Genomic DNA, 27955 nt, shown 5'->3' with positions numbered 1-27955 from the left:
TTCTGGAGACACAGCCCCCTAGGGTGGTATGCCTGCTGTGAGAGCACTCCAGTACATGGGGTAATCCCTCCACCACCACTCCCTTAGGGGAGGGGCTTTTATTCAACCTCGAATCACCAGCAACATACACCAGGGCACAGACACTGCCCTGAGCAGCACTGACCCAGGGAAATGCTGCTGCAATCCTGCAGTTATATACCGCGCCCCTATACCCCTTCTGGGACCAGGCAAAGATGAGACATCCTCAGGGTCAGCATCCATTTGCGTCGAAGTCAATGCTTCATACTGAGGACCACAATAACACTTAAGTACAACATTTTGAGACTAGCACAGGAACAGGCCTTCTCAGATCCGTTATATACCTTGTGTGTTACGGCACTGTGCCTACAGATACTGTATGCTACGGTTTACAGTACAATATTCCATCACAGCCCTTCGAGCCACATGGGAGGAAGCCTGCCCTCTGCAGGCCTGGCTGACCTACGGAATGGCCTTCGACAGCAAGAAAGGGAGACGCACACAAAAGCTCTTTAGAATTTATTATAATTCTATCGGCTTAAACAAAAACGGCAAGTACAGAAATATTTACAGTTGGGCGATTTTTTAAAACACTCTTATGAAGGCAAAAGGATGAGTCTATGCCAGTCCTCAGAGAATACCTGCCTAGCAGACATGGTGTGTTTCAGAGTCAAACACTAACAGGAAGTATACTGTCTGTAATTGTTATTTTTTGCTTTATTTTTGCTTTTTTTTAAGGATGGGGAGGGGGGTACGGATTTTGCATCATCAACAGACAATTAAATGAAGGAAGTCTGCCTGATTTCATGTTGTATGAGGAGGAGTCTCTGTGCTTCAGGTGCTGAGAGAAGACGAGCATCGCCCCCCAGCTGCAGGGATTGCAAGTTCAGCCTCTCTGAACATTTGGGCATAAAAACGGCATCTCTGGGGTGCAATTTATGTGACACTGTCCCAAACGTAGGGCCATCCCGCACACACAGACACGCCCTTTTATTTACAGTCACAATCGATGAGGGAGCAGAAAGCTTTTAAGACTGCGAGTTAAAAGAATGAACGGAAAGCCCCTCCATCTCGGAAGGCCACGTTTCTGACAGCAAAATATCCGAACGCTGAGGGGGACACCTCAAGATGTCCGCCGCCCCTCCGCTCCATTTCTTCTCCTTCTCCCTCCCGCTCTGCTCTGCTCAGGTGCGGGCGCCCGCGTGAAAGACGCCCAGCTGCGTGGGCGAGTGGGGGGGGGGGGTTGGGCGCAGACACACAGCACAGTGTGGCCGCTGCTCGGTGAGAGGGTGCCACAGGGCGGTCCAGGCGGTGCCGGGCGTGGCGGTGGGCGGGGAGGCGGAAGGACATTAGAGACAATGCATAAGGTGGTCAGGCTGGGCGTGGCCCGGCTGGGTGTGGCTGGGCGTGGCCAGGCTGCCCAGGCTACTGGAGAGAGTGCATGAAGCTGTCCAGGTCGTACTCGGTCTCGTACTGCTGCTGGTCCCACAGGTCGCCCAGGCCGTCCAGCACCGACTTCATGGAGGCTTTGGCTGAGGCGGCAGCGGACGACTCGCCCTTCTCCGTCTTCTCATCCTCAGAGAGCGAGGAGGAACAGAGTCAGCACGACGCGCGCGTGTGCATGCATCGCATTACATTACAGGCATTCAGCAGACGCTCTGATCCAGAGCAACTCGCACAGCTTTTTACATAGCCTTTTACCATCGCATCCATTTATACAGCTGGATATATACTGAAGCAGGATAAGTCCCTCGCTCAAGGGTACAATGACAGTGTCCGACCTGGGAATCGAACCTGCAACCGTCAGGTTACAAGACCAGCTCTTTACCCATTATACTACACTGCCGTCTGAGTGCGCATGGGTGTGTGCGCGCAAGCGTGTGTGTGTCTGAGTGCGCATGGGTGTGTGCGTGCGAGCGTGTGACAGGAGGAGGTGCTGACCTTGTCCAGGGAGAAGAGGTTGAGCAGCTGATCGGTGCCCATGCTCTGCAGGCTGGTGTTGTCCTGGCTGATCACCGTGTTGGCGATGTTCATCTTGAACTTCTGCAGACCCATGATCTTCTCCTCCAGGGTGCCACGCGTGATCAGGCGGTACACGTTCACCACGCGTTTCTGAACACACACACACACAATGTCACACACGCAAACACACCGGCTCTAACACACTCAGGCAGCTGACATTTCATCAGAGGCAGGCTGAACTCTTGCTACCCGCTTGAGAAATATGATCACCATTTCAAATGCCACACTTAGTATCCAGCTAAACGCTTCCAGAATCTTCTTCAAATGCAGTACTTGGCCTCTGAATAGAAGGCATTTTGACCAGGTAACTGAAGGATGCGACAACTCATGCTTTTAAGTGTACACTGTTCCTGATATATGAATTTGATTTCAAATAAATGAGAAACCAGTCATTCAGCTGAAAGTCTGGAGCTGGACCCTTGTGGACTCGAGTCCTCAGCCAAGCCTCTTTACACGAGTAAGGCTGAGGAGTCCACAGGTGTTCATCTCTCAGCTTTCAGTTAAGTAACTGGCAGCTTATTTACTGATTTGTGTATCAGGGACAGTTTGGTTTGGGCCAGCCCAAACCAGGCATCGTGTGGGGGGGGGGCGCTGTACCTGTCCGATCCTGTGGGCGCGGTCCATGGCCTGCAGGTCCCTCATCGGGTTCCAGTCGTGCTCCACGAAGACCACGGTGTCGGCGCCGGTCAGGTTAAGGCCCAGCCCGCCCACGTGCGTGGTCAGCAGCAGCACGTCGATGGAGGGGTCGTTGTTGAATCTTTTGGAGGGAGGACAGACTGCGCTTTAAACTCAGGTGGTCAGTGTCAGCTATGCCTCACTGAGCTGATGGTCAGCAATAGTCGCCCTCATTCATTTAATGTGTAAGCTGACATGGAGGACGTCCATTTTATCCAGAGGTGGAAACTTCAAAAAGTAAAAGAGCTGGCCATGTGTTTCTCCCACCCATCAATTCAGCCAGCTGATTTCATTTCTACCACTGGGCAGGTGAATTGTGCCAATTAGGACACTGGAACAAAATACTGGGGAGAACTTTTACTTTCTGAACCTGGATTTGGCCACCTGTGCTTTTATCCCCGTGCTGGCCCCGCCCACCCAGGCCCCGCCCAGCAGGCGCCCTCACCTGGAGACGATGGAGTGGCGCAGGCCGGCCTGCACGCTGCCGTCCAGCCGCAGGTAGGTGACGGAGGGCAGCTGGGGCTTGAGCAGGTCGTGCTCCACGATGTCCAGCATGCTCTTCAGCTGGCAGAAGATCAGCACGCGGTGCTGGGCCACCACCGCCTCCGTGCCCGCCTCCGAGGACCCGGCCCCGCCCAGCCCGCAGTCCAGCAGCAGCTGCAGGGAGAGGCCGCGCGTGCATTAGAGTGTGTGTGTGTGTGTGTGTGTGTGTGTGTGTGTGTGTGTGTGTGTGTGTGTGCGTGCGTGTTAGCGTGTGTGAGAGAGTGTTTAGGGTCATACCTGCTTGAGGGCAGACAGCTTGGGCGCGTGCTGTGTGTGTGTGTGTGTGTGTGTGTGTGTGTGTGTGTGTGTGTGTGTGTGTGTGTGTGTGTGAGAGCGCATTCAGGGTCATACCTGCTTGAGGGCAGACAGCTTGGGCGCGTGCTGTATGTCTGTGTGTGTGTGTGTGTGTGTGTGTGGTGTGTGTGTGTGTGTGCGTTTAGGGTCATACCTGCTTGAGGGCAGACAGCTGGCGCGTGCTGTATGTGCGTGTGTGTGTGTGGTGTGTGTGTGTGTGTGTGTGTGTGTGTAGAGCCATTCAGGGTCATACCTGCTTGAGGCAGACAGCTTAGCGCGTGCTGTATGTCTGTGTGTGTGTGTGTGTGTGTGTGTGTGTGTGTGTGTGTGTGTGTGTGTGTGTGTGCGCGTTTAGGGTCATACCTGCTTGAGGGCAGACAGCTTGGGCGCGTGCTGTATGTCCCGGAGGCTGGAGTGTTGAGCAGCGAGCTGCTCAGTGATGCGTTTGTGCTCAGGGTGCAGGGGGGTCAGGACCAGGGCGGGGTGATTGCACAGCTTCCTCAGGTACTGCAGCGCCTGGAGGTCATACACACACACACAGCCCATGACATCTGAGCATGTGACCTATGACCTCTGACCAGAAACACACACCCTATGACCGCTGAACTGGAGCATGTCACCTCGGACCTAAAGCAAATGACCTATGACCCGACTCACCTGGAAGACGTGGCCAGTGGCCTTCAGCTTGGGCTTCTCCTCTTCCTCAGGCACGGTGACGGTGGAGATGGTGTCCTCCACGCTGACCTTCGCCCGGGACTTGGCGAAGTCCTCGTACAGCTGGACCTGCGTTCACAGGGAAGAGAGAAGGCTTTAAAGAGCACCGGGAACGCCTCGACTCACAGCTCGAACCCGGGTTGTGCGCTCCCGAAGACACCCCCATCAGAGCGGGGGGGGGGGGGGCTGCACATTAATAACAGAGCCCGGAGGCGGGCGGCTGCCAGCCATCAGTACAGCGGTTTCATACCCACCGTTACCTAGGCAGGGGATCTGCGGTAGCTACGGCAACAGAAATTATGGGGTGGGTGAAAGAGGCGCCATGAAAATGACCAACCCCCCCCACCCCACTCCGCCCAAGTCAATAAAGGCAGAGTGTTAGATTCAACAAAAAAAAAGTAATGGAAAGGAGGGGGGGGGCTTAGAGAGAACACCCAGCTGTTTCATTTTAGCACAAAGGGCTACAAAGGGGCTACAGGGACTGACTCTTTCAATCTTTCATTCAGCCGCCAGACTCATTCCGTCTGGGAGGCAGCGGCCAGACAGATTCTCACTGTCATGCCAGTAAATCCAGACGGGGCAGAATCAGGGGAAGAGGTTTTTTACACAAGAGCCTGAGATCGGCCAGCGGCTCTCAACAAAACACGGGTCCTCCACTGGACCCCAAAAGCCAATTTAGGAGACAATGGACCCCGTGTTCCGTCTCCCCCACAGGGCACTGCTGAAACAGCCCTGAGGAGTCAGATCCTCCTGACTGTGTCAAAAGGTACTAAAAGGGATCACCGTACCCTGCTCTGCAGCCAGTGCTGCTAATGTCACACTACATTTGCGAGGTAAAAGACTGCTTAAAATTGATTTGAGGTTGTAGTAATTATCTGCGTGTCGAGGTAGAGTTTGTAGTAATTACAGTAATACAATAAAACAATAGTGGGAGTTCACTAATTCACACCTGTGGGGGCTGAGGTTGTAGTAATTCGTACCTGTAGGGGGCTGAGGTTGCAGTAGTAGTCCTGTATGATCTTAGGAGGCAGGTCCTGGAGGACGTCCTCCTTCATCCTCCTCAGGAGGAAGGGCAGTACCTGGCGATGCAGAGCCTCCATGGCCAGCACACCTGGAGGGACGTCCCACAAGAGTCAAGGAAACGAGTTTTCACACGGTTACGATGCGATCATCTCTCTCTCCCACTCTCTCTCTCTCTCCTCCCTGACACACTAGTGCAGGTTTCAAAATGGCCTCCTGTCTCCTAGGCTTCTAACAGAGGACTGGAACCTCAGGGTCACAGAGAGGGTCGTACCCGCTTCCTGCTCTCGGGAAGAGCTCTTGGCATCGCGGCTGGCGAGGATGGGCTTCCCGTAGCGGGCAGCGAACTGGCGCTCGGTCCCCAGGAACCCGGGCATGAGGAAGTCGAAGAGAGACCACAGCTCCAGCACGTTGTTCTGAGGGGGCAGAACAGCGCAGAACTTCAAACTTGCTGCAGATGGAGAACCACAGCCAGCCTGTGCCCTGCCACTCAGGCCGGGAGAAAACTGCTCTGGAGGTAGAACCGGCACCCTTTCGGCAGAATGCCGAGGTAAGCCCGGGCAAGAGTAGGAGGAGGATTAAAAAAATCTAGAAAAAAACTAAATCTCACTCTCAAAGCCTCGCTACTCCCTGCCCGTCACGACCGTTAGAACGAAACAAAGCCCGTCGTTCCGAATCGCCGGCGTCAGCAGCCGCGCATTTCCTGCGCCACGCGGTGCTCTCTGCACATCTGGAGCGCAGCTGCGCGAGCGCATTACCTGGATGGGCGTGCCCGACAGGATGACACGGAAGTTGGCGGCCAGCTGCTTTATGGCTTTCGACAGCTTGGTTTTTCCGTTCTTGATCACGTGACCCTCGTCGAGGATACAGTAATTGAATTTAATATTCCTGCAAAAAATATGAACAGTAAAACGTACAAGAAAATGAACAGGATAATTTTTTAAAAATTAAAGTAAAAATTAAAACTTGTTTTATATATATTTTTTTAAATAAGAAGAAAGTTTAGGAGTAGTCAGAGAAAGATACTTACCTAAAAAAGTCGATGTCGTTTCGTACAACATCATATGATGCAACCACAAGGTTGTGCTTCTTCACCTGGTGTTGTAATCTGAAATAAAAGCAGTCATTATGCTCCAATACTGCAAAGGAAATGAAGCTCAATCGCAATAGCAACTCTACTGTGAGTAACGAGATATGCCATTCTTAGCCCGTAGAGTACGCCCAGAGTCAAAGGTCAGAGGGTCAAAGGTCGGAGTCTGAGGGCCGGTTCTCACCTTGCTCGCTCCGTTGGAGGGCCGGTGTAGTGCAGGGGGTTGAGGAACTCCTTGGCACAGAACTTCCCCACCTCGTCCACCCAGTGGCCCGTGAGCGTAGGGGGACACACCACCAGGGAGGGCAGAGGCCCACAGTCGGCTGCCTTCGTCTTCGCATACTCCTGCGCCCTGTGGGTAGGAGCCGCCTCCCTCATCATCATCATCATCATCATCATCATCATCAGCGCTTTACTTTACTTACTCCCCTTTAACCAGGACTCAATAAAACATGCATCTGTTCAGCACACAGACTCACCGGCCAAGACCGTAACACCAGCGCTCTGTTAGACCGTTCTACTTCTGGTATCACCAGTCCTCATTTCACATAGGGTATATGAGGACAGAGTGGAAAGTGGGTTATGGGGACAGTGCAGCGTTTGGCTTGTGGGGACAGTGTAGTGTGGTTTGCGGGGACAGTGTGGCGTGTGACTTGTGGCTTGTGAGGACATTGTGGTTTGTGGGGACAGTGTGGTGTTTGGTGGGGGGGGGGGGGGTGAGGTACCTGAGGTAGTGGTCCCCTGCCAGAATGCAGATGGACTGCAGGGTTTTCCCTAGCCCCATGTCATCACACAGGATCCCGTGAAGCTTGTACTTATTCAGGAAAGACAGCCAGTTCACTCCATCCTGCGGAAACACACACACACACACACACACGTTCACAGAGGGTTTGAATTACAGATCCTCTTAGCTGTCACTTTCTGATCAGGAAAAGGTCAGATTTCTTTTTTTAAATCCCATAAAAATCATATTCAGGGCTGGTGCACTATGAACAGTTGCACTTGCTTCATTTCCAGATGAGCTCCAGATTTCCATAATTTAAGGTCAAAAGTCTGTCAGACACTGTAAAAAAACATAGCCTATTTATAGACACAGAAACAGCATATTGGAAGAACATTTCCTCAGAATGCCATTTCCCCATTGTGAAATTACACACAACAGTGACTAAGCACCTTGGAGAGAATAACCTTTCAACTGATTCACACAAGTCTTTGATTGACAGCCCATTGCAGCTCCACCCATTACAGCACTCCTGCATGCAGTCAGTATTTCTTCAGAAATTGCTGATGTCATCCTCCTCTCTCTGGCTCTAGTCCTCCTCCTCGGCTCTAATGATAAACAGCTCACTGGCGCATCGTCTGTTCTCTGCACCGGCTGCTTTTTAGGAGATTAATTTCCGCCCCTCTCTCAGAGAGATGGGACGACGTGGGGGGGCTGGCAGGAGCCGCAGGATAGGTCAGCCCATTTAAATCTCTACGTTCCTTCAGTCTGAAAGCAGCATGCTCTCGTGCTATTGCCCGCCTACACACGCATATAAAGTGGTGGCCATTTGTAAATTTGGCAGGAGGGCACCTGAGAAACAGAGCTAGAAAGCTGGAGTGTAGAGAGGGTGATGGAGGAGGAGGGGGGAGGACAATCGCTCACACAGCACTGGGGATCAATGTGACGGATGGAGACACACACGCGCTCATTCGCTCACGCACGCGCTCGCTCTCGCTCACACACACACACACGCTCGCACCCGCTTGCTTTTTCTCACACACACACACACACACACACACACACACACACACACACACACACGCGGTCGCTACTCACTCACCTGCTGGTACTTCCTGAGTTCAGCTTTAATGGGCACAGGGATCTTGTAGTTCTCCAGCTTGCGTCCGTCCAAAAGCTGCTCCAGGAAGTGCCTCTCCCTCGCCTTCTGCCTGATCAGATCGTCTGACATGTTGGGTGGGTCTGGTATCCCCGCCTAGACAGCCGCAACCACACAGTAATCAGTTATACATCCACAGAGACAAGTACATCGCATTTATTGACTGTGTACCGCCTATTAAATTCCTGTTAAAATTACCAATACATTTAACAGCTCTTACCCAGAGTAACTCACAGAAGAGCAAATTATAGAGGTTCAGCCAAACATCAGGGCCAATGCAAAACAAACACAAACATGGCAATATATGCTAAACGTGGAAGCTGAATGACATCACCGATGGACACGCCAATGCCCAACTGCTGAGTAAATGCAGAGACACTGCCATCAGCTGGACAACCGACAGTATAACACCACCCGAGGAGAGGAGTCTCTTCCCAGCTCAGTGTCTCTGGCTTGGATGCACAACTAGCAGGGTGAAGGCAGAAATCACAGGAGGAGCGCGACTGTGCACACTCAACCTAACCTGCTTATGTAAATATACTGCAGGAGCTTTACAGCGTGCATTTATACAATGCAAATTGGGTAAGAACACAAACGATTTAAACAAATGAAATTAAATGGACCGAAGCAGTTGTAATAATGTAATGTAGTGATATGAAATACAATTTAGCAATGCAGATTAAATAATTGTAATGTAACAAAATCATCTAATGATGCACCGCAATAATTTAGTCATGTAAGTAGTATGTATGCAGTGTAGTAATATGGATGATGTAGTGAATGTAGTGTAGTAATATGGATGATGCAGTGTATGTAGTGTAGTAATGCAGTATGTAGTGTAGTAATATGGATGATGCAGTGTATGTAGTGTAGTAATGCAGTATGTAGTGTAGTCATATGGATGATGCAGTGTATGTAGTGTAGTAATGCAGTATGTAGTGTATGTAGTGTAGTAATATGGATGATGTAGTGTATGTAGTGTAGTAATATGGATGATGTAGTGTAGACATATGGATGATGCAGTGTATGTAGTGTAGTCATATGGCTGATGCAGTGCACTCATACGTAGCGTAGTAGCATGCAGCAATACCTCCAGTGGTAAGAGGCGTATGAGCGTGGCGAAGCACTGCGTGGCCATGAAGCGCACGCTGTCACTCTGGTCACTCATGCGGCCCAGCACCGGCACCACCAGCAGCACGATGTAGGGCACGATGTCCACGTCCAGCTGCTCCATCACGCCTGAGGCTCGGTCAAGGAGCACACGCGTGTATACACACATATACAAACGCACGTGTATGCACATGTACACACATACACGTGTGTGTGTAGATTTCAGTTTTTTTCCCCACATGCACACGTACACACACACACACACACACACACACACACACACACACACACACACACACACACACACAAATCTTTCACTTTGTGCACATTTCGCACTTTTCAAGTCTAAACAAGCAGATTTTAGCCATCTATTTTTGATGAGCCTTGTTGAAAAAATGACTGCAGGCCTTTTCTTGTCAATTTTTCCCCCCTTCTGTAAAACTAGAGTAGCTCTTGCCCTGGGCAACATTCCTATGCATGCTCTTGGACTTCAATACCCAGAATCCCCATGGGCCCACATGGTCCACAGTAAGGATACAGGCCATGGCCTCAATGGCGCCCTCCTGCTTGGTGCTGTCATCAATCGCCCCGAGCCAGGGCAGCACTCGCTCCAGGAAGACGTTCATGGTTTCCATGGTAGCGATCTTGCTGAACACTCCTACGTTGCGAGCTGCCATGTGACGCACAGCCGTGTAGGGGTGCTGCAGGCCGGTGCACAGGTGAGGGAGGTGCTCCAGGAGCTGGGGGGGGAGATAACATCTTAGGCCCAGGCATTCATGCATTTATCCATGAGACTACTTACACAAACATACAAACGAGTATGTGTGCGGTTTGCCATGACAGTGAACCAGAGAACAGCAGCGCTGAAGAACTGCACTTTGAACTTTACATTTAGAACACCATAAAAAGCACACTGCCTCTGTAATGGTGGATGTAATGGTCTACTACAGTCCTGTGCAAACGGTTCAAACAGTGATCTTCTGGTTACCGCACCTCAATGCACCTCAAATACAAACTGTTAAGTTTAAAGACAATGCTTACACTTTAATGATATTTGAGATCTCTGCCAAGGTACATCATTTTAATTATTTGTATCTGTGCAAGACCACTGAGCGCAAGACAGGGGAAATGCTCATGTAACCAGAGGACTTTGTCAAACACGTATCTATATAAACAGAGCAGCTGCCCTACAGCTATACACACAGAAACAAAGTGTGGACCCATTTAAACTTGTGTTAATGTGTTACCATTTCTCCGAAATACACCCGTTTCCCTGCACTGCCGGACATGGGCCTTTTCTGAAAACTTCTTAAATGAGTAGGAGGGCGCAGACTGTAAGCAGACACCCCCCCCCCCTCTCTTACCAGCGGGACGAGCTCAGGCGACATGGCCCCAGCAGTCACCTCCAGCACCTGCAGAGAGCTGACCAGCTCCTGGGCAGCAGAGTCGCCCTTTTCCAGATGCAGCCTGTAGTCTGTCACAACACAGAGCGCAGTGTTCAGCTCCATACACACAGGGTTAGAGCTCTGAACACATGGACTAATCACACACAGGGTTAGATCCTTAAACTCACGGACTAATCACACACAGGGTTAGAGCTCAAAAATGCACTGACTAATCACACACAGGGTTAGATCCTTAAACTCACTGACTAATCACACACAGGGTTAGACCCCCAATCATAAATACTAATCACACACAGGGTTAGATCTCAACTTGTGGACTAATCACACAGGGCTACATCTCTTCACAGAGAAAGGGTCTGTTAGATCCCTACACTTAGACTAATCACACGTATGATTAATTTCCAGCTATACGGGACTCATCTCATCACAGACACAAGGTTTAATCAAACACACAGAAACAGGAATGGATGACACAAATAGACTTCACTCCCTTCAGTCAGAGTGAAAACACAGATCTGGTTTAACACAAGGAACAACTCGGCACTGGCATCCGTGCCCTTGGAAGGACGGGCAGCAGGGGCGTACCGAAACCGTGCCCGTCCACGACGGCCTTCAGCAGTCCCACCATGGAGTCCCAGAGGTAGGGCAGCACCACCGTCAGCTCGGGACCAAAGTGCCTGGCAACCGTCATCAGGCAGAACTCCGCCCCTCTTCTCTGAATGAGGCAGGGTTTCTTACTCTGAGAAACACAATCAGTCATCATCACAATCAATCACCATCACCCTCATCATCCACCGAGCTCCATCAGGGTCACATGAAGGGCTTAGGGGTAGACAGGGTTGACATTCCAGATTTATAGCAAAAACCACAAAGCCAAAGTGCAGCTTTCACAGAAGCCTCTTTTTCCCTGTGATGTATTTCACGTGTTTAGTCAGCTCAGATGCGTTTCTCACGCTGAGGCCGCTACCGCACGTCACGGTTCTTTATCACGGGACACCTGCACGTGTCGGCCCCTCCCCCCGAGCTCACCTCGTCCATATCCGCGGCGACCATGCTGCCGGGGGGCAGCTCAGCCGTGGGCGTTTTCGAGGCCTTTGGAGTGGGGCCCCTCTTGCTGGTGATGGCGAAGGCCGCCCTCTGGTGGCGGTACAGGGTGATGATCCCTTTGGTCTTATTGACGACGTGGTTCATGCCGTCTTTTTCCGGGATTCCCGCTGAACCATGAAGGGCATAAGAAAGCACACCGTAAAGAGCGGTTCATGGGTTTCAGTCCATTCTCTGCCCAACATCCAATCAGTGCCCACCCTTAAAGAACACTGATCTGTAAGTCACAGAATCTTTCATCTAGAATCATGCCATTTTGCCTGAGTGACTCCTGATGACCATCACCACACATTATGTACTGCGGAAATCCAATGTCATTAAACCAAACAAGTCGTGCTAAGATGTGTTTTTAGTTCTTCCGCCCTTGTTGGACCCTCACCTTTGGCGGTGTCCTGGGCGGGCGGCACGGGGCAGGCGGCGGAGGGGGTGAGCAGGGGGTCGACGCAGACGGAGGCGCAGAGGTTCTTGATGATTTTGGGGTTGGGGCAGGGCGAGCGGGCCGCGCACTGCTGCAGCAGCTTGGCGGTGAAGGCGGCGGCGTAGCCCTGCACCAGCGTGTTCTCCTCCCTCTTCAGCGCCTCCATCAGCGGCCGGATCACCGGGTTCAGCTTGTCGGGCAGCGCCTGCAGGTTGACCACGGCGCAGGCGGCGAACATGTGCACCCGCTGGTGCAGGAGCTGCCACTCCTGGCCCGTCTCCGCCACCGTGGCCAGCACCTGCTGCCGCTTGCTGTCCAGCGGCTGCCAGTGCCGGGACTTCGCGGTCAGGCCCGCGGTGGACTCCGAGAACACCGTGGTCACCTGGGCAACGAGGCGCGCAGAAAACGACAAAACGTGAAATAGTGAGATGAAAACTTTGAAGTCTTGTTTTTTAAAAAAATATCAAAAATTGAAATGAATGTCATTTGCCACATTAATTTCCAGCTAATGAAAATGGTGACGAGACACCATTTAAGATCATCGACCTCAAGGCACAGATGTCTGAACTGCACCGAGGACATGGAAAATCATACATAAGCAAAACGGAGAACTGAAAATGACCTTTGACCCCAAGAAACCAGGATCTGATGACTCACTACGGTGCGATATGACTGTACACCCAGGGACACCGGAGCAGCAAATATTACCACCGCAAACAATCCTGCCATTCATCACTCTGAATCAGCAATCATAAAGCTGCCTGTAGCACAATGGAAACGGCTGCAGGCCGACAGGCACTTCTCACCGTCGCATTCTCTCCTTTCTCTGGTGTGTTCGGAACGCACACAAGCGCTACATGAGCCCACTGTTAAATAAACTCCACCATTATGGCTCTGCATCAGATAACGCAGAGGCGCTTTCACGCAGGAAAGTCAAACGCTGTCCCCTCTTATCTCCTGTTTGTTTATCGCCCCCGTGCCACAGCGTCCGGCTCCCGGTGAACGGCACAGTCACCGCCACCCGGCTCTGAATGCCTTCTCAGGGGGCGGAGACTGGGTGTGTGTGTGTGTGAGCGTGTGTGTGCGTAAGCGTGTTTGTGTGTGTGCGCTTTTGCATGAGTGTGCGCAAGACTGCGCGTATGTGTGTATGCGAGACTGTGTGTGCGTGTGTGCGAGACTGTGCTCGTATGCGTGTGTGCGTGACTGCACGTGTGTGTACGCGAGCGTACAGTATCTGAGTGTGTGTGTGTGTGTGCGCGTGCGTGTGCGTGTGCGATTGCGTGTGTGTGTGTGTGTGTGTGTGTGTGCCGTCCGTGCCAGCTCACCAGCTCGTTGGCCTGGTCGATGGTGAACACGCTGCAGGAGACGCGTTCCCCCACGTCGATCTGGGCGTCGGCCAGCAGGGCCAGCAGCTGCTTGCACTCGTTCTGCATGCGGGTGAAGGGGATGGCGATCTCGTCGTAGTACAGGTGCTCCGACAGGATGGCCAGCAGGCGGGGTTGGACCGCGGCTGACACCACGCTGCACTCCTGGGGGGCGGAGATGGGGGGGGACATGGCTCAAACGCACAGCCCACAGAGCCAAGCTTCCTTAGGCAACTTCCGTCTCCAGCGCTCCCTCTCCCAGAACAAGAGGTGGGAGAATCAGAGGTTCTCCATAGCAACCAGATGGCCAGCCCCTACGCTCCTTCTGTCCAATTCCTTACTCTCAGGTTCAAATTGGTAATTCTGCAGCTATATTGAGGTTTATGAATATTCACAAAGAACTTTATCACACGCAGGATAATTTGTCATCTAAGGGTCCTTGGTTACACCACTTCCTGAATATTCCTAAAAGAGCTCAAATCAACATGTACTCTGATCTAGGGTGCAGTAGATGTGCATAGACTCTGGCACCAGGGTGTAATGGGTTCACATGGTCAATACTGCTTATAGACTCTGGTACCAGGTTGTAATGGCTTCACATGGTTAGTATTGCTTATAGACTCTGGTACCAGGTTGTAAAGGGTTCACATGTTTAGTATTGCCCTTAGACTCTGGTACTGGGTTGTAATGGGTTCACATGGTTAGTATTGCCCTTAGACACTGGTACTGGGTTGTAATGGGTTCACATGGTTAGTATTGCCCTTAGACTCTGGCACCAGGTTGTAATGGGTTCACATGGTTAGTATTGCCCTTAGACTCTGGCACCAGGTTGTAATGGGTTCACATGGTTAGTATTGCCCTTAGACTCTGGCACCAGGTTGTAATGGGTTCACATGGTTAGTATTGCTTATAGACTTTGGTACCAGGTTGTAATGGGTTCACATGGTTAGTATTGCTTATAGACTTTGGTACCAGGTTGTAATGGGTTCACATGGTTAGTATTGCCCTTAGACTCTGGCACCAGGTTGTAATGGGTTCACATGGTTAGTATTGCTTATAGACTTTGGTACCAGGTTGTAATCGGTTCACATGGTTAGTATTGCCCTTAGACTCTGGCACCAGGTTGTAATGGGTTCACATGGTTAGTATTGCTCATAGACTCTGGTACCAGGTTGTAATAGGTTCATAGCCCACCTCCTTCAGTGCGGCCCATTCACACAAGACCAGCGCCACAGCAATGCGCTGCAGGGCCGACTTGGAGTTGAGGTGGAAGAGCAGGAGCTGGGCCAGCGACTCGGCGGGGCGGATCTCCTGGGCGCTGGAGTTCAGGCGGGCATCGCAGATACAGCGGCACAGCGCCCCCAGGAGCCTGCGGGAAACATTACAGCGTTTCCACACAGACAGCACAGCTGCAGACACAGGGCTTTACTCCACTTCACTGACCTCACAGACACAGCTACAACATTCACATCTTGGGGGTTGAGTTCTCTCAGTCCCCACAGACACACCTACAACATACACATCTCTCAGTCTGCAGCCCCCAGACCCCAAAGTGAAAGAATCCCCAAAAATAGTGCAATCTTCATCAAAGAACAGGAAGGCTGATCATACATACAAGCATCCTCTTGGATGCAGACAGAGACACAAATACTACATATCAGATGTGTCTAATCTGATCAGTAAAGGGTTGGTGCGGGTGCAGGTTTATGTTTCAGCTCAGTAATGCGACACCCGATTCAACTAATTAACTAAAAACCGGCGCCCACAGCAGCCATTTCTTGATAAGACTGGACGCCCCCTGCTACAGACCATATGACCTCACAACATTCGTGCCACTGTAAAACAATCCACACACAAACAATGCAAATGCGCATTTACTCACTTTAAATACTGCCAAACAAGGACGCGCTTCAGCATTGGTTAAATGAGACAACACTCACTGAGAAAGCCTCCAGAGTTCAGAGTGATCTCCGAGGCCGAGCTCAAATTCACAGGCATTCTTTACCTTTTCTATAGCAATTTCACATATTCAAACCCTGGTCGTTTTTCCACTCGGAACGCTAGCTGATGTCATATCCTTTGTAGGGAATGAACACAAAACGAACGGAGAAACCTGCAGGCGGTGGCATGACCCCACCGCCCAGCTCTCCTCCTCCGTTCAGATTACACTTTTTAAATCCCCTTCCTGTTACTCAGGTCTTTAAAATGCCTTTTCCTTTCAGGACTCACAGGCGTCGATAACGCCAAGGCTGAGCCACAGATGGTGCGCGTGCGTCACGGGGCATTCTGTCGATCGGAGGCTCACGCCAACGAAATGAAAAGGCTCGAGCGAGTTGAGCGAGGGCCAAATTTCGTGAGCGCTCTGCGTTTCAGGCGAGAGTAACGGCACTTCGGGGCACGGGGTCAGGTGGCAGCAGGACAAGGAGACCCGTGGGCGACTCATAAATCCAGAGCCCATCCTTCGCTTGTGTGGGAGAGAGGCGCCTACCGCGCACGCACGCACGCATTATGGCGAATGACATCACAGGCTGTGAAACTGGCCCTTTCATCGGGTTGAGAAGCGGCCTGTTTCATCAGCGCATTCAGCAAAGGTGTCCCTTTATGCAGGCGGTGCAAAAGCGAAAATCGAGAAGAGGAAGAGCGACACTTACTTCGCGGCCATGAGGCGCGCCCGCATCACCACGTAGTCCCGCGTGGCGTGGTCGTCGGTCACGGTCTCCGCCCCGGCGATGTACTCCTGGACCGTCTCCTTCACCGGGTTCGGCCCCTGGCGAGGCTTGGTGCCCGACTTCTCCTGTTAACCAATAGCACGGTCAGAACGGGCGAGAGACACACCTCCCCAGTGCCACTCCTCCTCCCACCTCTCAGCCATGTCCCCACAGACCGGCCCCCATGTGGTACTCATGCAGGCTGGAAGACTTCACTTTGCATAGCTTTAACTTACCTAGTTTGGCAGTGTACACAAACACGCGCACACATGTACAAGCGCGCACACACACGTACACACTCACGCACGCAGGTACACACACAGGTACACACACAAGCACAGTTGCTCTAATTAGTTCATTAACTGCAGTTGCGTTTGTAGCCCTGCTTTAGCCTCACCTTGGAGCGCACCTTCACCTCCAGCAGCATGTTGAGGTCGATGGGGATGTGGGAGGGCTGCATCATCAGGCAGAGCCACGCCCCCATCCAGGGGCAGCTGGCTGCCACCACGTACTGCTGCGGGGCTCGGCCAATCAGCTCCATCCAAACCTGGGGAGGGGAGGACCAGGGCACGGTCACACACCGGTGTGTACACACGAGAGGGTCCATGCATGTGGCACACATGGCCTGTGGGTGTGTATGCAAGTTGGCAGTTGGGAACATTCCTTTGGGTGTGTGTGTGAACTCTTGCATGCAGCCACGCAGTGCATCGCTGTGACGCATGTGTGCAGGTGCATGCATGCATGTACATCACTGTGCAGCTGCGGTTGGGGGGCACATTATACCTTCTGAATGAGGTCCAGGATCCCCTGGTTACTCTCCAGGATGCAGGACTGGAAAATGTGTCTCAGCATATCCTGCAGGATGGGGGTGAGCCAAACTGCACAGCTCTGCTGCAATCACACACACACACACACACACACATATTAATTCACAAATAGACTGTTGTGATAGAGCATGCCAGCCCAAGCCACAGATTCAGCAGAGCATTGACAAAAAGTGTTAAAAACAACATCAGCTGCAAAAACCACACATTTTATTCAGCAGTGTCGTCGCTTTCATCACATTAACATGCATCAATCCTGGAGTAGCAGGTTAGCAAACCTGACTGGATTTCTATGCCTTTTATCCTTCAGATGTTGGGTAAACCTGGGCCCTGGCGTGAAACCGAGCTGTGCCCCAACAGCAGCAATACCTGAACTGGCAGCCCCCCCGGCGCTCACCTGGTCGGCTTTGGACAGGAGGGTGAAGAGGGTCTCCAGCGCCGCCCGCCGCACCGAAGAGATGGTGTGCCGGAGGAAGGGCCAGACCCGCGGGACCAGAATCGTGAGCGACTGCTGAATGCTGGGAAAACAGAACCCGGACAGAGACCACACGGGCCTTTATCAAGCGCCTGTCACATGGGAAGCCCCATCTGTTACCAGCCGTTGACTCATATCAGAGCAGGACGGCCACTAAAACCAAAATCTGTGCCATCGTTTCTGATAAGGGTGCCCCCTTCTGGGGACCTCGAGGCACAGGTATCCCACCCACGCATCACCACTGGGGGGCGCTGAGAGCGAGGTACCTGCACTGTCGGACCTGGGGATAGGTCAGCAGGGACGACAGAAGGGTCATGATGCTGTTGGTGGAGGCGGTGAGGTCGTCCAGCTCCAGAAGGGCGTCCCACAGAGTGTTCACGATGAAGGGAACCTAAACACACAAGCACACACACATGCTAACAGCGCTACAAAGCTAACCAGGAGAGCCCCCTGCCTGCACATATGAAAAAATCTGGAGAATCTCCAGGGAAACCGGTTCTACTGCGAATGGCGGCCCCAGTGCATGGCACGTGCTCGGGTCCGGCACGTTTAAAATGAGCCGAACAGACGGGGGGGGGGGGGGGGGGGGCGGGGTGGGCCTGACCTGAGTGGGTTGCAGCTCCACGAGCCCCTCCACCACGGGGATGAGGGCGGCGGCCGCCACAGCTCTGACATCATCGTCCAGGTCCTGCAGCCCCTCGGTGATGGCGGGCAGCACCCTGGGGAGCAGCGCCGCGATGAGGTCCTGCCGAAAGGAGGCGGGGAAAAAAGACAAACATCTCAGGCATCCGCGCTAAAATTCCAAATACATACGCGACGCGCACACACAGGCACGCACGCCAATGGAATGGAATGCAAACATTCAATAGTTATTATATGGCAGTACTGCCAGTCCACAGACATAGGAGACAAAATCTCTACTGTAAATTAAAAACAGCCAAAAATAGCACAGTGAGAAAGCAGTTACAGGAAGTGAGGAGGAGGGGAGGAGTTTACCTGTCGGACCGCCAGGACGTATTTGATACCCAACAGGCCTCCGTGCCGGACCTCCCACTGATCTTCTGTCAGCAGCTTCAGCAGGATGTCCACAGTCATGGCAACCCCGCTGTCCGTCATGTGCCGGAGGGCCACGCCCAGTGTCTGGGCGCAGGTCTCCCGGACAGGCGCCACCACCTGGAGGGAAGGATGAACTGCATGGTGACAGTGCCAGAGCAACACTCATTCCCCTCCTCACCACATAAGCACATTCCAAAACACTTTGCAATCTTGAAGCTGGATCTATATTCTCCGAAGCCCCACCCACCACAGCACACAGTAGTGATGCATTTATCCAGGAATAAAAGCTGACTTCTCCGACAGTCCCAATTCAAACATTTAATTTGCACTCCCCACCCACCACGCCCTGCAGCCTGAACAAAAAAAAAAAAAAAACTGAATCTCACCTCGTCAGACACAAAGTCTCCAAATCTGTCCAGCGCGAAGACGCAGAGTAGCCGTATGACCAGGTCTTCAAGCCATTCCTGATGCTGCCGTTCCATCTTGACAAAAGGTCAAAGTTGTGTTAAACTCAGAAAATGACTGGCACTCTGCTGAAGCTGGTTTTGGGCCCTGTACTCTGTAGAGCTAGTCTCGCTCAGGGAACAGAAAGCCCTGAAGAATAATAGAGACCAAGTCCCTGCCAATGCTTTATCCCAATTACTGCGATAATCACAACAGTCAATTTCATACAATAGTATACAAGCCTTTGCCAAATGCAGTTGTCACTGGTTGTCAATATCCAGAGTCTAAGACACCTTTTAGGTTTTAAAAAAATTATTATTTTTTTTAAACACAGAACAGTGTTGTTGGAGAATTTCAGGACAAACCTCCTCCAGCGTACATCCGACCAGCTTCCCACCGCCGGTGCCGTGACCTTTTAGGATTTCCCGGAGGCCTGTCCCAGCACCGTGACGAATCTACAGGAGAAACCACACTCCAGTCATGAACTGCGGGATCAGTTCTCATTTTTGAATTTTTTTGTTTTCATACTAATACACTTGAATTTGAATGGAAATGAATAAACAAATTGATGATTAAAAAAACAGGACATGGTAGAAGAGCATAAAACAGTACATGCTGCTCTTCTTTCATTTTGTCATTCAGCATCAAAATTAATTCAGAATATTTATGCGATTTAAGATTTAATATGAATAAACTATGATTCACACCGCCTTCACTAATCTCACAGAAAAGCCTCTAAAATGGCACTTCTTAATGTCGCTCTTATAAATCCTCACCTCCCAGGACGGATTGAAAAGGTCATTACAGAGCTCATCACAGAAGCTCTCCAGGGGCCACTCCTGGGTCTGCACAGCAAGGACACGCACGTTATTATTATTATTATTTTAAATACACATTTTACCATTATCGACCGAAAACTGAGAAAATACAGCCATTTCCAAATATCCCTATAACACACGCTCATCTAATATGATATATACTTGCAAACAGATCTGTTGAAAACCTGCAAACTTCATATTAGATTTTAAAAAACGGAATTTTCTATTTAAGTAATTCTGCACACTTTTGTGCCCCAGAAGCCCAAGGGGTTTTTCCCCCCACCCTCCACGTACCTCCTCGAACAGGCCGGTGTTGTCGGGGACGTTATCGATTAAGACTTTGTGCTCGACCGCGGGCTGGTCGATGACGACATTCGTCGTTTTCCTGCGTTTCTCCTCCGGCTCCCCTTCAAAGCTGTCATTACTGAAGCAGGGCCGACGTCACGTCGGTCATGTGATCAGGACATTCCTACATTAACTGCAGTCTTCCTATAATTTGCGCTGAAGTTTCTATGGTCAATGTACATAATTATCCATATTTCCCTCTCCAGTTACAAAGGACAACATACAAAATTATGAAAATACTCCACTTTGGAATAAAGTAGACCATTTCAGAAATGTTAAAACTGGATATTTCACAAACTGTCTGTTGACATTGTTCATCATATAATCTCACAATCCAGGACATGCTGCACCCACAATTTTGAAATACAACCAACAAAACATGCCTAGCACATGGTGATTTCCTATTCAGACGATGATAAAATATTGTACAGTCTAAAAATGTCCATTAATGATACCTTTTCTCATTGGGGTCCATGTCTCTTGATCGTTGTTTGGCCACCAGTTTTGCCATCCTCTTGGCCTTGTTCTTCTGTCGATTGCTCATGCCTGGTCGGAACTCTGAGTCTATCAGTTCAGCCGCCTGCATGGTCTGCAAAACAATCCCCACATTAAATTGCAACCCTGAAATGACCGGCTTTCTCAACGCATAGGATGTCCTGAGCTCTGCAACAGCAATAGCCATGCAGCTCAGAGCATTACTCCCACCAAATTCTTCCATGATGATTACATAAGAGCAAAGTCATGTATAATATAAGCTTCAGTGCTACAAATCAAAAATGTACCCTTCTAAGAACAAATGAGAAGCACTGAAACATGAGGTCCCCCCCCCATACAATGCCTACAGGCTGAAGACCGTCCTTAACCAATGAGACCTTACCCAATACAAGGCAGCCCCACCCATCCCCGAGAGCCTGATAAGGGCTGTGGCTGATAAAGAACCTAACATCTGTGTTCTGTATCAGGACCTACAGGCTGTTAGAAAAACCAGCCTCATCACCAGACAGACGGGTGCGTACCGTTGAGGTTAAAGGACAACACCTCAGACACTCAGGGAATCGTGTAAATAACGACAGACCAAGTGACTCAGCCACTCCACTGCAGCGCTACTCTATCTTCAGGAGAACGAAACCCTGACCCTGGCCAGCCGCAGCGCCTGAAGGGTCTACGGGAGGGAAGCGGGGGTCTCCTAAATGACAAACGAACGGGGCGGGGAGGACGGGCAGACTCACCGTGTGGTTTCGGGAGCTGGGACAGGCCACAGGCCGCCCTCCCTGGGCCTTGAGCCCCGCGGGGCCGCAGACGGCGGGGTTGTAGTCCAGGTCCTCGTCGTTGAAGAGCTCCTCCGTGTCCATGCCGATGGCCGCGCCCATGTCCAGGCCCAGCTTCTTCTGCAGCAGCCTCCTCTGACGGGCTAAACGCTCCTTAGGGTCCACCTCACCTGGGGGGGGGGGGGGGGGGCAGGACAGGTTAGACACTCTGGGATCGGGGGGGGGGTTAGCCACACTGAAAGACTGGGAGGAACCACAGGAGAGATGGTGCAGCACTCAGGGAAGCCCGCAACCACACAGAGCTCAAAGCTCTGCTCAGAATGTTAATCATCTTACAGATTACATGATTTACAAGGAGTTTTATACAAAGTCTACAAACTGATACATTCTAATTATATTACTGAGTATGGTCAGGATGGCATCAGTTAATAGTGAAAGGATTAGGAACATGTCAGGTTGCTGGGCAGTTAGGCTGTCGAGTCCTTCATTTACTTATGTTAAAATGTCAGGTTGTTGTAAAAGAAATAAGTCTTCTTCTGTGGTCAGCTGCATCTTACTACTCACCACTCACAAACTCAGTAAGGCCAATAGGGAGGAAGATATGACAAATAAAGAGCCTGGGAACAAAAGCCACTTCAGTGAGCAATGGAATGAATGAGGAGGGGGCAAAAGACAGCAGAAGGAAGGGCTTTGCCACAGAACTGCAAAGGCAATCCAATTCGCACAATAGAATGAGGTAGCAAGCGGGTGCAGTTCATGTGAGGAAGATGGCTGATAACTTCTGTATCTCTTTTGACTGGGCCTGGGTGTGAAGGAATGAGGAACATCTTCAACCACAGTCTATCACCTCTTTTACCCGACATCAGAGCTGAGTGCAGAGTTAAACATTACAACTTATGCATTTGATCATACAACAGTTCTTGCTCCTTTCCATATTAATTTCGCGAGCAATAGTGAAGGGTCAATGTGTGCCAGTGCTTATGATGTGATGCTTGATACAAACATCAGTGAGTGCTGGACAGACATTTAAAAGCACAATCATTCATCAGAGTGAGTATACAGGGGGAGGTAGAAGTTGGCTTTTTATGTCACCTTGGCCTATCTGGCTTCTCTGACAGCCCGGCGCCAAGCAACGTTCTTCTGGTCCGACGGATATAAACATGCAAACCTTCCAAACATCTTCCAACACATAACGCAACGATGACATGGAGGAGAGCCTTGCCTGCTTTGTCATCCTGGACCTCGAACTCGGCACCCGCCGACCCCAGGAGGGACGCTCCGTGCTTGAGCAGTCGGGAGATGTCGAACCTGCTGAAGCTCAAGCGGTCGGGTAGGGACTCCTCCAGGGAGCAGTCGGAGCAGGACTCTGGAACGAGAGGGAAAACGAGTCCTCGCCATCATCGCCCCTCACCACCCTGCCCACAGAACACCCCCGGGCTCCCAGACAGCAAACTGCCCGCCGTGCTACTTGGCCCGGCGACCAGACAAAGCCCACACAACAAATGTTCAAATTCCACACGCCCACCCGCTGCTCCAACAAATAATCCTGAAGCACAGAGATTCTCTGCATACAGACCTAACTAATCTCGTAGAGAGAGCTCAATCATGTAGACGTGGAAGATGCCGGATGCAACGGCAGGGGCACCTCTGGCCAGTGCTTCTCCCTTAAGCTTAATCACTTGCACACACACAGAGGCAGTGATGGTGAACTTAGGCTAAAAATACAGTTATTGGCCATTTTGCTAAGTTCTGCCATTCCAATTATAAAAGAGGAATGTTTCCAAAAAAAAACATCTGAAGACCTTCAAATGTTTCCTAGCATTAAGAAAAAAAAGCCCCTGAAGGAGAGCATTATAGGATGGAATCTCACCATCTTTTGGTTTGGGGGCGGGGTTCCACTCTGGAACATTCTTCACGATGGCCTCCACAGCCTGCCCAGCTGCAATGCGCGTGTCCCAATTTGGGCTCCTGAGGTACGTCAGAACCTTAAATAAACAAGAACAAGAAATAAAACAAGCTTTCAATGCGATGTGCGGTGCAAATGTGTGAGAAGCACAAGAGGAAAGTCACAACTTTCGTTCTATTTATAAGCAAGAACACAAAGAGGAACCGTAGCTTCTGTGTTACATATTAACTCTGTGATCCCGGAGGGCACAAAATAATGGCCAAATGTAAATGCCTGTGACCTTTCTGGCCCCAGTCTTTGATTTTCCAGCGCCAGACAACGTGGAGTCGGTGTGCTGCTCACCTTAGTTATCAGGTTGTTGAGCTCGTGGGGGTGCAGCTTCACCACGTCACCCAGCTGCTGGGCGGCGGCCTTCCGTGTTACTGGAGTCGTACCCGTGTCCAGCAGGATAAACAGACGGTCAAGCCTAATGAAAGAGGAGAAGAGAGAAAAGGAACAAGGATTGAAAGAACAGCAGGGGATACCAAGAGAAGGTGAAGACATAGAAAAATTCAAGGCTAACAACAATATTATCAGGCAAAACCAGCCTCATCATTGAAAATAAAATGGAGACATTAACCTAGCTTACATTTTGAGGAAAACATAATTGCCTTGGTTTTTACAACAGAGTACAAGCAACCAGTCATTTGCAGTGAAGAATTAAAGAGCAGATTAAATGCTTTAGGTGGTGAAATCAGTTCTTGAACACTGACAGCAGACTCCTATAAACCACCAAAGAGGTGGCGAGGTGAGGCTCCGTTGCCCCCGATTTGCATATTTCCAAAGCACGGCCTCCTGGATCATTGGAGGCCAATGGAATAACTGCACAAGAGGGACAAGCCCCTTAACCTGGGTCAAAAAAAATGAGCTAAATTCTGTTGTGCGCACTTTTAAACCAGCTCAGCATTACCAGCTTAACTTAGTTGCTCCAGCTTTATCTTAAAAAAGACAACACAGCAGACTTGAGGAAAATCTGCATGTGCAAATCTGGTATGAGCAGAGATACACTGAAGTACTGGATATTCATATTGAGGGAAAGGAAATTAATAAAATGGCATGAAAATCTGTCAGGGAGAGGCTGTGATGCACACCTGTTCAGCTCAAAGATTTGCATCCCTCTCACAATACAATCCCAACCCGATTTTTCTTTTTGAGAATAATGCGTTACATACAAAACCCGTTTTAGAAAAATGCATGGGTTATATAACTGTAGCATGCACCAATATATTTTCGTTTCTACAGTGGAAAAAAAACGCAACTTTTACGCGCATTAGCATTCCAGATTACAGTTTACAACACCGACACTGCCAAAACATTCTGAGAGGAGGAAAGTGCCAAGAGGAAAATGCATGCTCCAATGCAAGCAAGGGAATCTGGCAAGGCAAGATGACATTACACTGCCAAAAGCGGCTAACAACAACACAAACACTCTTGGCAACATGTAATCTCAACCTCACACGGTTCTATAATGTTTACCTAGCCACTAATAGAGGTCACGGTGAGTTAGACAGCAACTGGGTACCTCAAATAATTTGTTAAAGCCTAATGCCGCAGAAGGATGCATTACCATAAATACGATCATTATTGAGGATCAGAGCAGTACTTGTGATTTAACACCGTTCACGTTGTTACATATTCGCCACACTCTCTATATTTTTTAATCCAATGGAAAAATCAATGACAGTCACTGGTACACCAAAAACTGCAATGGCATCGATGTTTTTACAACGTCACCCAAGACACACAAACACACACACACACACGCACGCACGCACAATGCGAGCACACACGAGGTGAACGAGTTTATCATGTTAACTTGCAGAACTATAAATAGAAAAGATTGCGGCTAATAGGGGACTAACGCTCAATTTCCACTTATTAGTAAGAAACAATAGGAATATTCCCCCACTCTTCATCCGGTCCCTCGATCTACTAGCTAGTCATCTTGGCAGTGACAGTCCTAGCTACGTTTGCGACCTACAGTATGCATGACAGAACACGCCGCTGGCTAGGAAGTGCCTAGCCCAGCAAGCAACATCTAGCCCACGCTGGCTTGCTGGAAAGTCACAGTAGCGTTAGCTAATCGCAGAGCAGAATCTCTGGAGAAAATTAGACAAGAGTGTAATCTAATTAGCCAGCTAACGTTCGCTAAATAGACAGATGCTTAGCAGACAGCTAACCCACATGCAAACAGACCAGGCTACTCCGGACAACTAACGTTACCTACCCAGCCAACTAACGATACCTCCAACCATGATTTAGCCGAATGCCTCTATAACTAGTCAAAATCAATCAATCCGGTTAGATAACTATGATCCAGTTAGCTAGATAAATAAATAACTAAAGTACATACGTAGTGACCCAATTAGCAAGTAAGCTATACATTTAAACCGTATCTAATAAACCAAACGTGTAGATAGCAGGACGTTGAACTTAGCATCACAAGCTGGGTATAGCTTCGGTCACCATCAACCACTGACCCGTTTATTTGCTATACAGCATACGTAGCAAGAACGAGATAAATATGCACAATAAAATTAGATTTAGCGAGCTACTTGGGTCTTACCAGCTATCCAACTTGCTAGCCTAGCTAGCAAGGCGAGAACCACGGCCTGGCTTGTGACACATGAGCATTCTATTGTTGTTAGCTGGCAAACCAGTTGGCTTTTATTCGCCTTCTAAAAAACAGAGAAAACTAATCCCACCTTGATACGGCCATGCTGATCAACTAAAAGCGTCGCTGTGATCTCTCCCGATCCGTGCACCAGCAGAAAGACAACATGAATTCCCCTTAAATTTTGATACGATTATAATCTCAAAAGATCCGGTGGCTGGACAGGCCCAGATCTGTCGCGCACCATCCGAATCCTGGCAGTCGTTGGGCGCTCCTAATTCATAGCTTCAAAATAGCTCCCCCTTTATTCTTGAACAACTTGCTTCACACAGCAACGATCTAGATTACACTTATATCGCTTCAGACCCTAGATTATCCTTCAGAACTGCTACCGCGCATGTACTTCAACCTAATCAGATATAAAGAGTAATTTTGTTGTTCACAACAGAGAAGCCAGGAGGCTGGTTTTATATGAGGAGCCATCTTGCATTTATTCCTTCCTCCATGGTAGCCGCAGCCTGATTGGTTACATGGGCTACAGACGACCAATCAGAAATCATGTTTTAAGGGGAAGCAAGTAGCTGGGAGAAATTCTGTGCAGGAAATGGTAATCTTTTCGCAGACAGAATAAAACCCGCCCCTATTTATGTCAATCATACAGACCACGCCTCCTATTATTAAGAAGCAACGAGTGGCATACAAGTGAGGTTTTTGGATAGAAACCCCTGTAGACAAGTTAGTGCTCTCACTAATGAAAAGTTTTATTTTAATCGCCGCCAGAATGTCAGTGGCTTATAGCGAAGCTTTCCAAATACTGGCTTAATTATTCTGTGGACCGAAATAATTAACATCAGATATATTTAAATAACCAGACACTACGTACGTTTGCATCGGGTTTAATTTATGTATATTAAAGATGTACAGTGGTGCCAAATTACAATGAATTATGGGGAGAAATATATTTAATTCGAGGGAATTTGAACTATCAACTATTGATTTTTAACTATCATGTTAACAGAATTTTCCCATACGGAATAAAACCCATCCAATGGAGAATGTTGGCTTGGCCAAGTAATTGTACCCGAAGCATAGGGTCTGCTTATCGGGGCCGCTGTCTGTGAACACTCTAGCAGTGGTTTGATGGTCCTAGGCCCTATTGTCTGGGAGCTATTGAACATTGAAAGCGTTAGCCGGCTGCATTTTTTTCCGGTCGGCGGCTTAAAGTCAGGGTTGGAAATATTCGTGTAAAATCGCGCGGGGTGGAAGCGCCCGAAACATAGGCTCTGCTTCTCGGGGCCGCTGTCTGTGAACACTCTAGCAGTGGTTTGATGGTCCTAGGCTCTATTGTCTGGGAGCTATTGAACTTTGAAAGCGTTAGCCGGGTGCCTTTTTTTCCGGTCGGCGGCTTAAAGTCAGGGTTGGAAATATTCGTGTAAAATCGCGCGGGGTGGTAGCGCCCGAAACATAGGCTCTGCTTCTCGGGGCCGCTGTCTGTGAACACTCTAGCAGTGGTTTGATGGTCCTAGGCCCTATTGTCTGGGAGTTATTGAACTTTGAAAGCGTTAGCCGGCTGCATTTTTTTCCGATCGGCGGCTAAACGTCAGGTTTGGAAATATTCGTGTAAAATCGCACCGGATCGTAGCGCCCGAAGCATAGGCTCTGCTTCTCGGGGCCGCTGTCTGTGAACACTCTAGCAGTGGTTTGATGGTCCTAGGCCCTATTGTCTGGGAGCTATTGAACATTGAAAGCGTTAGCCGGCTGCATTTTTTCCGGTCGGCGGCTTAAAGTCAGGGTTGGAAA

General features: G+C 50.0%; 1 protein-coding gene across 3 annotated transcripts; it reads right to left on the bottom strand.

Annotated features, from left to right (window-relative positions):
- Positions 1 to 522: 522 nt before the first annotated feature.
- On the bottom strand, positions 523 to 26654 carry btaf1 (BTAF1 RNA polymerase II, B-TFIID transcription factor-associated). Of its 3 annotated transcripts, none has more exons than XM_064318206.1 (38): positions 26247 to 26654; positions 23845 to 23968; positions 23467 to 23581; positions 22819 to 22962; positions 21558 to 21766; positions 20784 to 20917; positions 20278 to 20407; positions 19942 to 20010; positions 19531 to 19620; positions 19108 to 19203; positions 18662 to 18838; positions 18270 to 18410; positions 17932 to 18056; positions 17588 to 17708; positions 17150 to 17257; positions 16764 to 16913; positions 16310 to 16452; positions 14853 to 15027; positions 13620 to 13823; positions 12256 to 12676; positions 11802 to 11986; positions 11358 to 11511; positions 10731 to 10840; positions 9905 to 10106; positions 9347 to 9495; positions 8200 to 8352; positions 7102 to 7223; positions 6561 to 6728; positions 6317 to 6394; positions 6045 to 6174; positions 5561 to 5702; positions 5247 to 5377; positions 4210 to 4335; positions 3916 to 4068; positions 3161 to 3372; positions 2638 to 2797; positions 1960 to 2130; positions 523 to 1593 (listed from the first exon to the last, which is right to left on the bottom strand). In XM_064318206.1, the coding sequence occupies exons 1-38, from the start codon at positions 26258 to 26260 to the stop codon at positions 1444 to 1446; spliced, it is 5586 nt and encodes a 1861-aa protein (XP_064174276.1). In that variant the 5' UTR covers positions 26261 to 26654; the 3' UTR covers positions 523 to 1443. The 3 variants fall into 3 exon arrangements, with proteins under 3 accessions (XP_064174276.1, XP_064174278.1, XP_064174277.1); XM_064318208.1 differs by having other exon boundaries at positions 19108 to 19191; XM_064318207.1 differs by having other exon boundaries at positions 523 to 1584; positions 26247 to 26653.
- Positions 26655 to 27955: the final 1301 nt, after the last annotated feature.

The sequence above is a fragment of the Anguilla rostrata genome, chromosome 18 (assembly GCF_018555375.3).
Source record: "Anguilla rostrata isolate EN2019 chromosome 18, ASM1855537v3, whole genome shotgun sequence".
In the NCBI taxonomy this organism is placed as follows: Eukaryota; Metazoa; Chordata; class Actinopteri; order Anguilliformes; family Anguillidae; genus Anguilla; species Anguilla rostrata.
The sequence above is the reverse complement of the archived record's forward strand: the minus strand, read 5'-3'. Positions and strand labels throughout refer to the sequence as shown.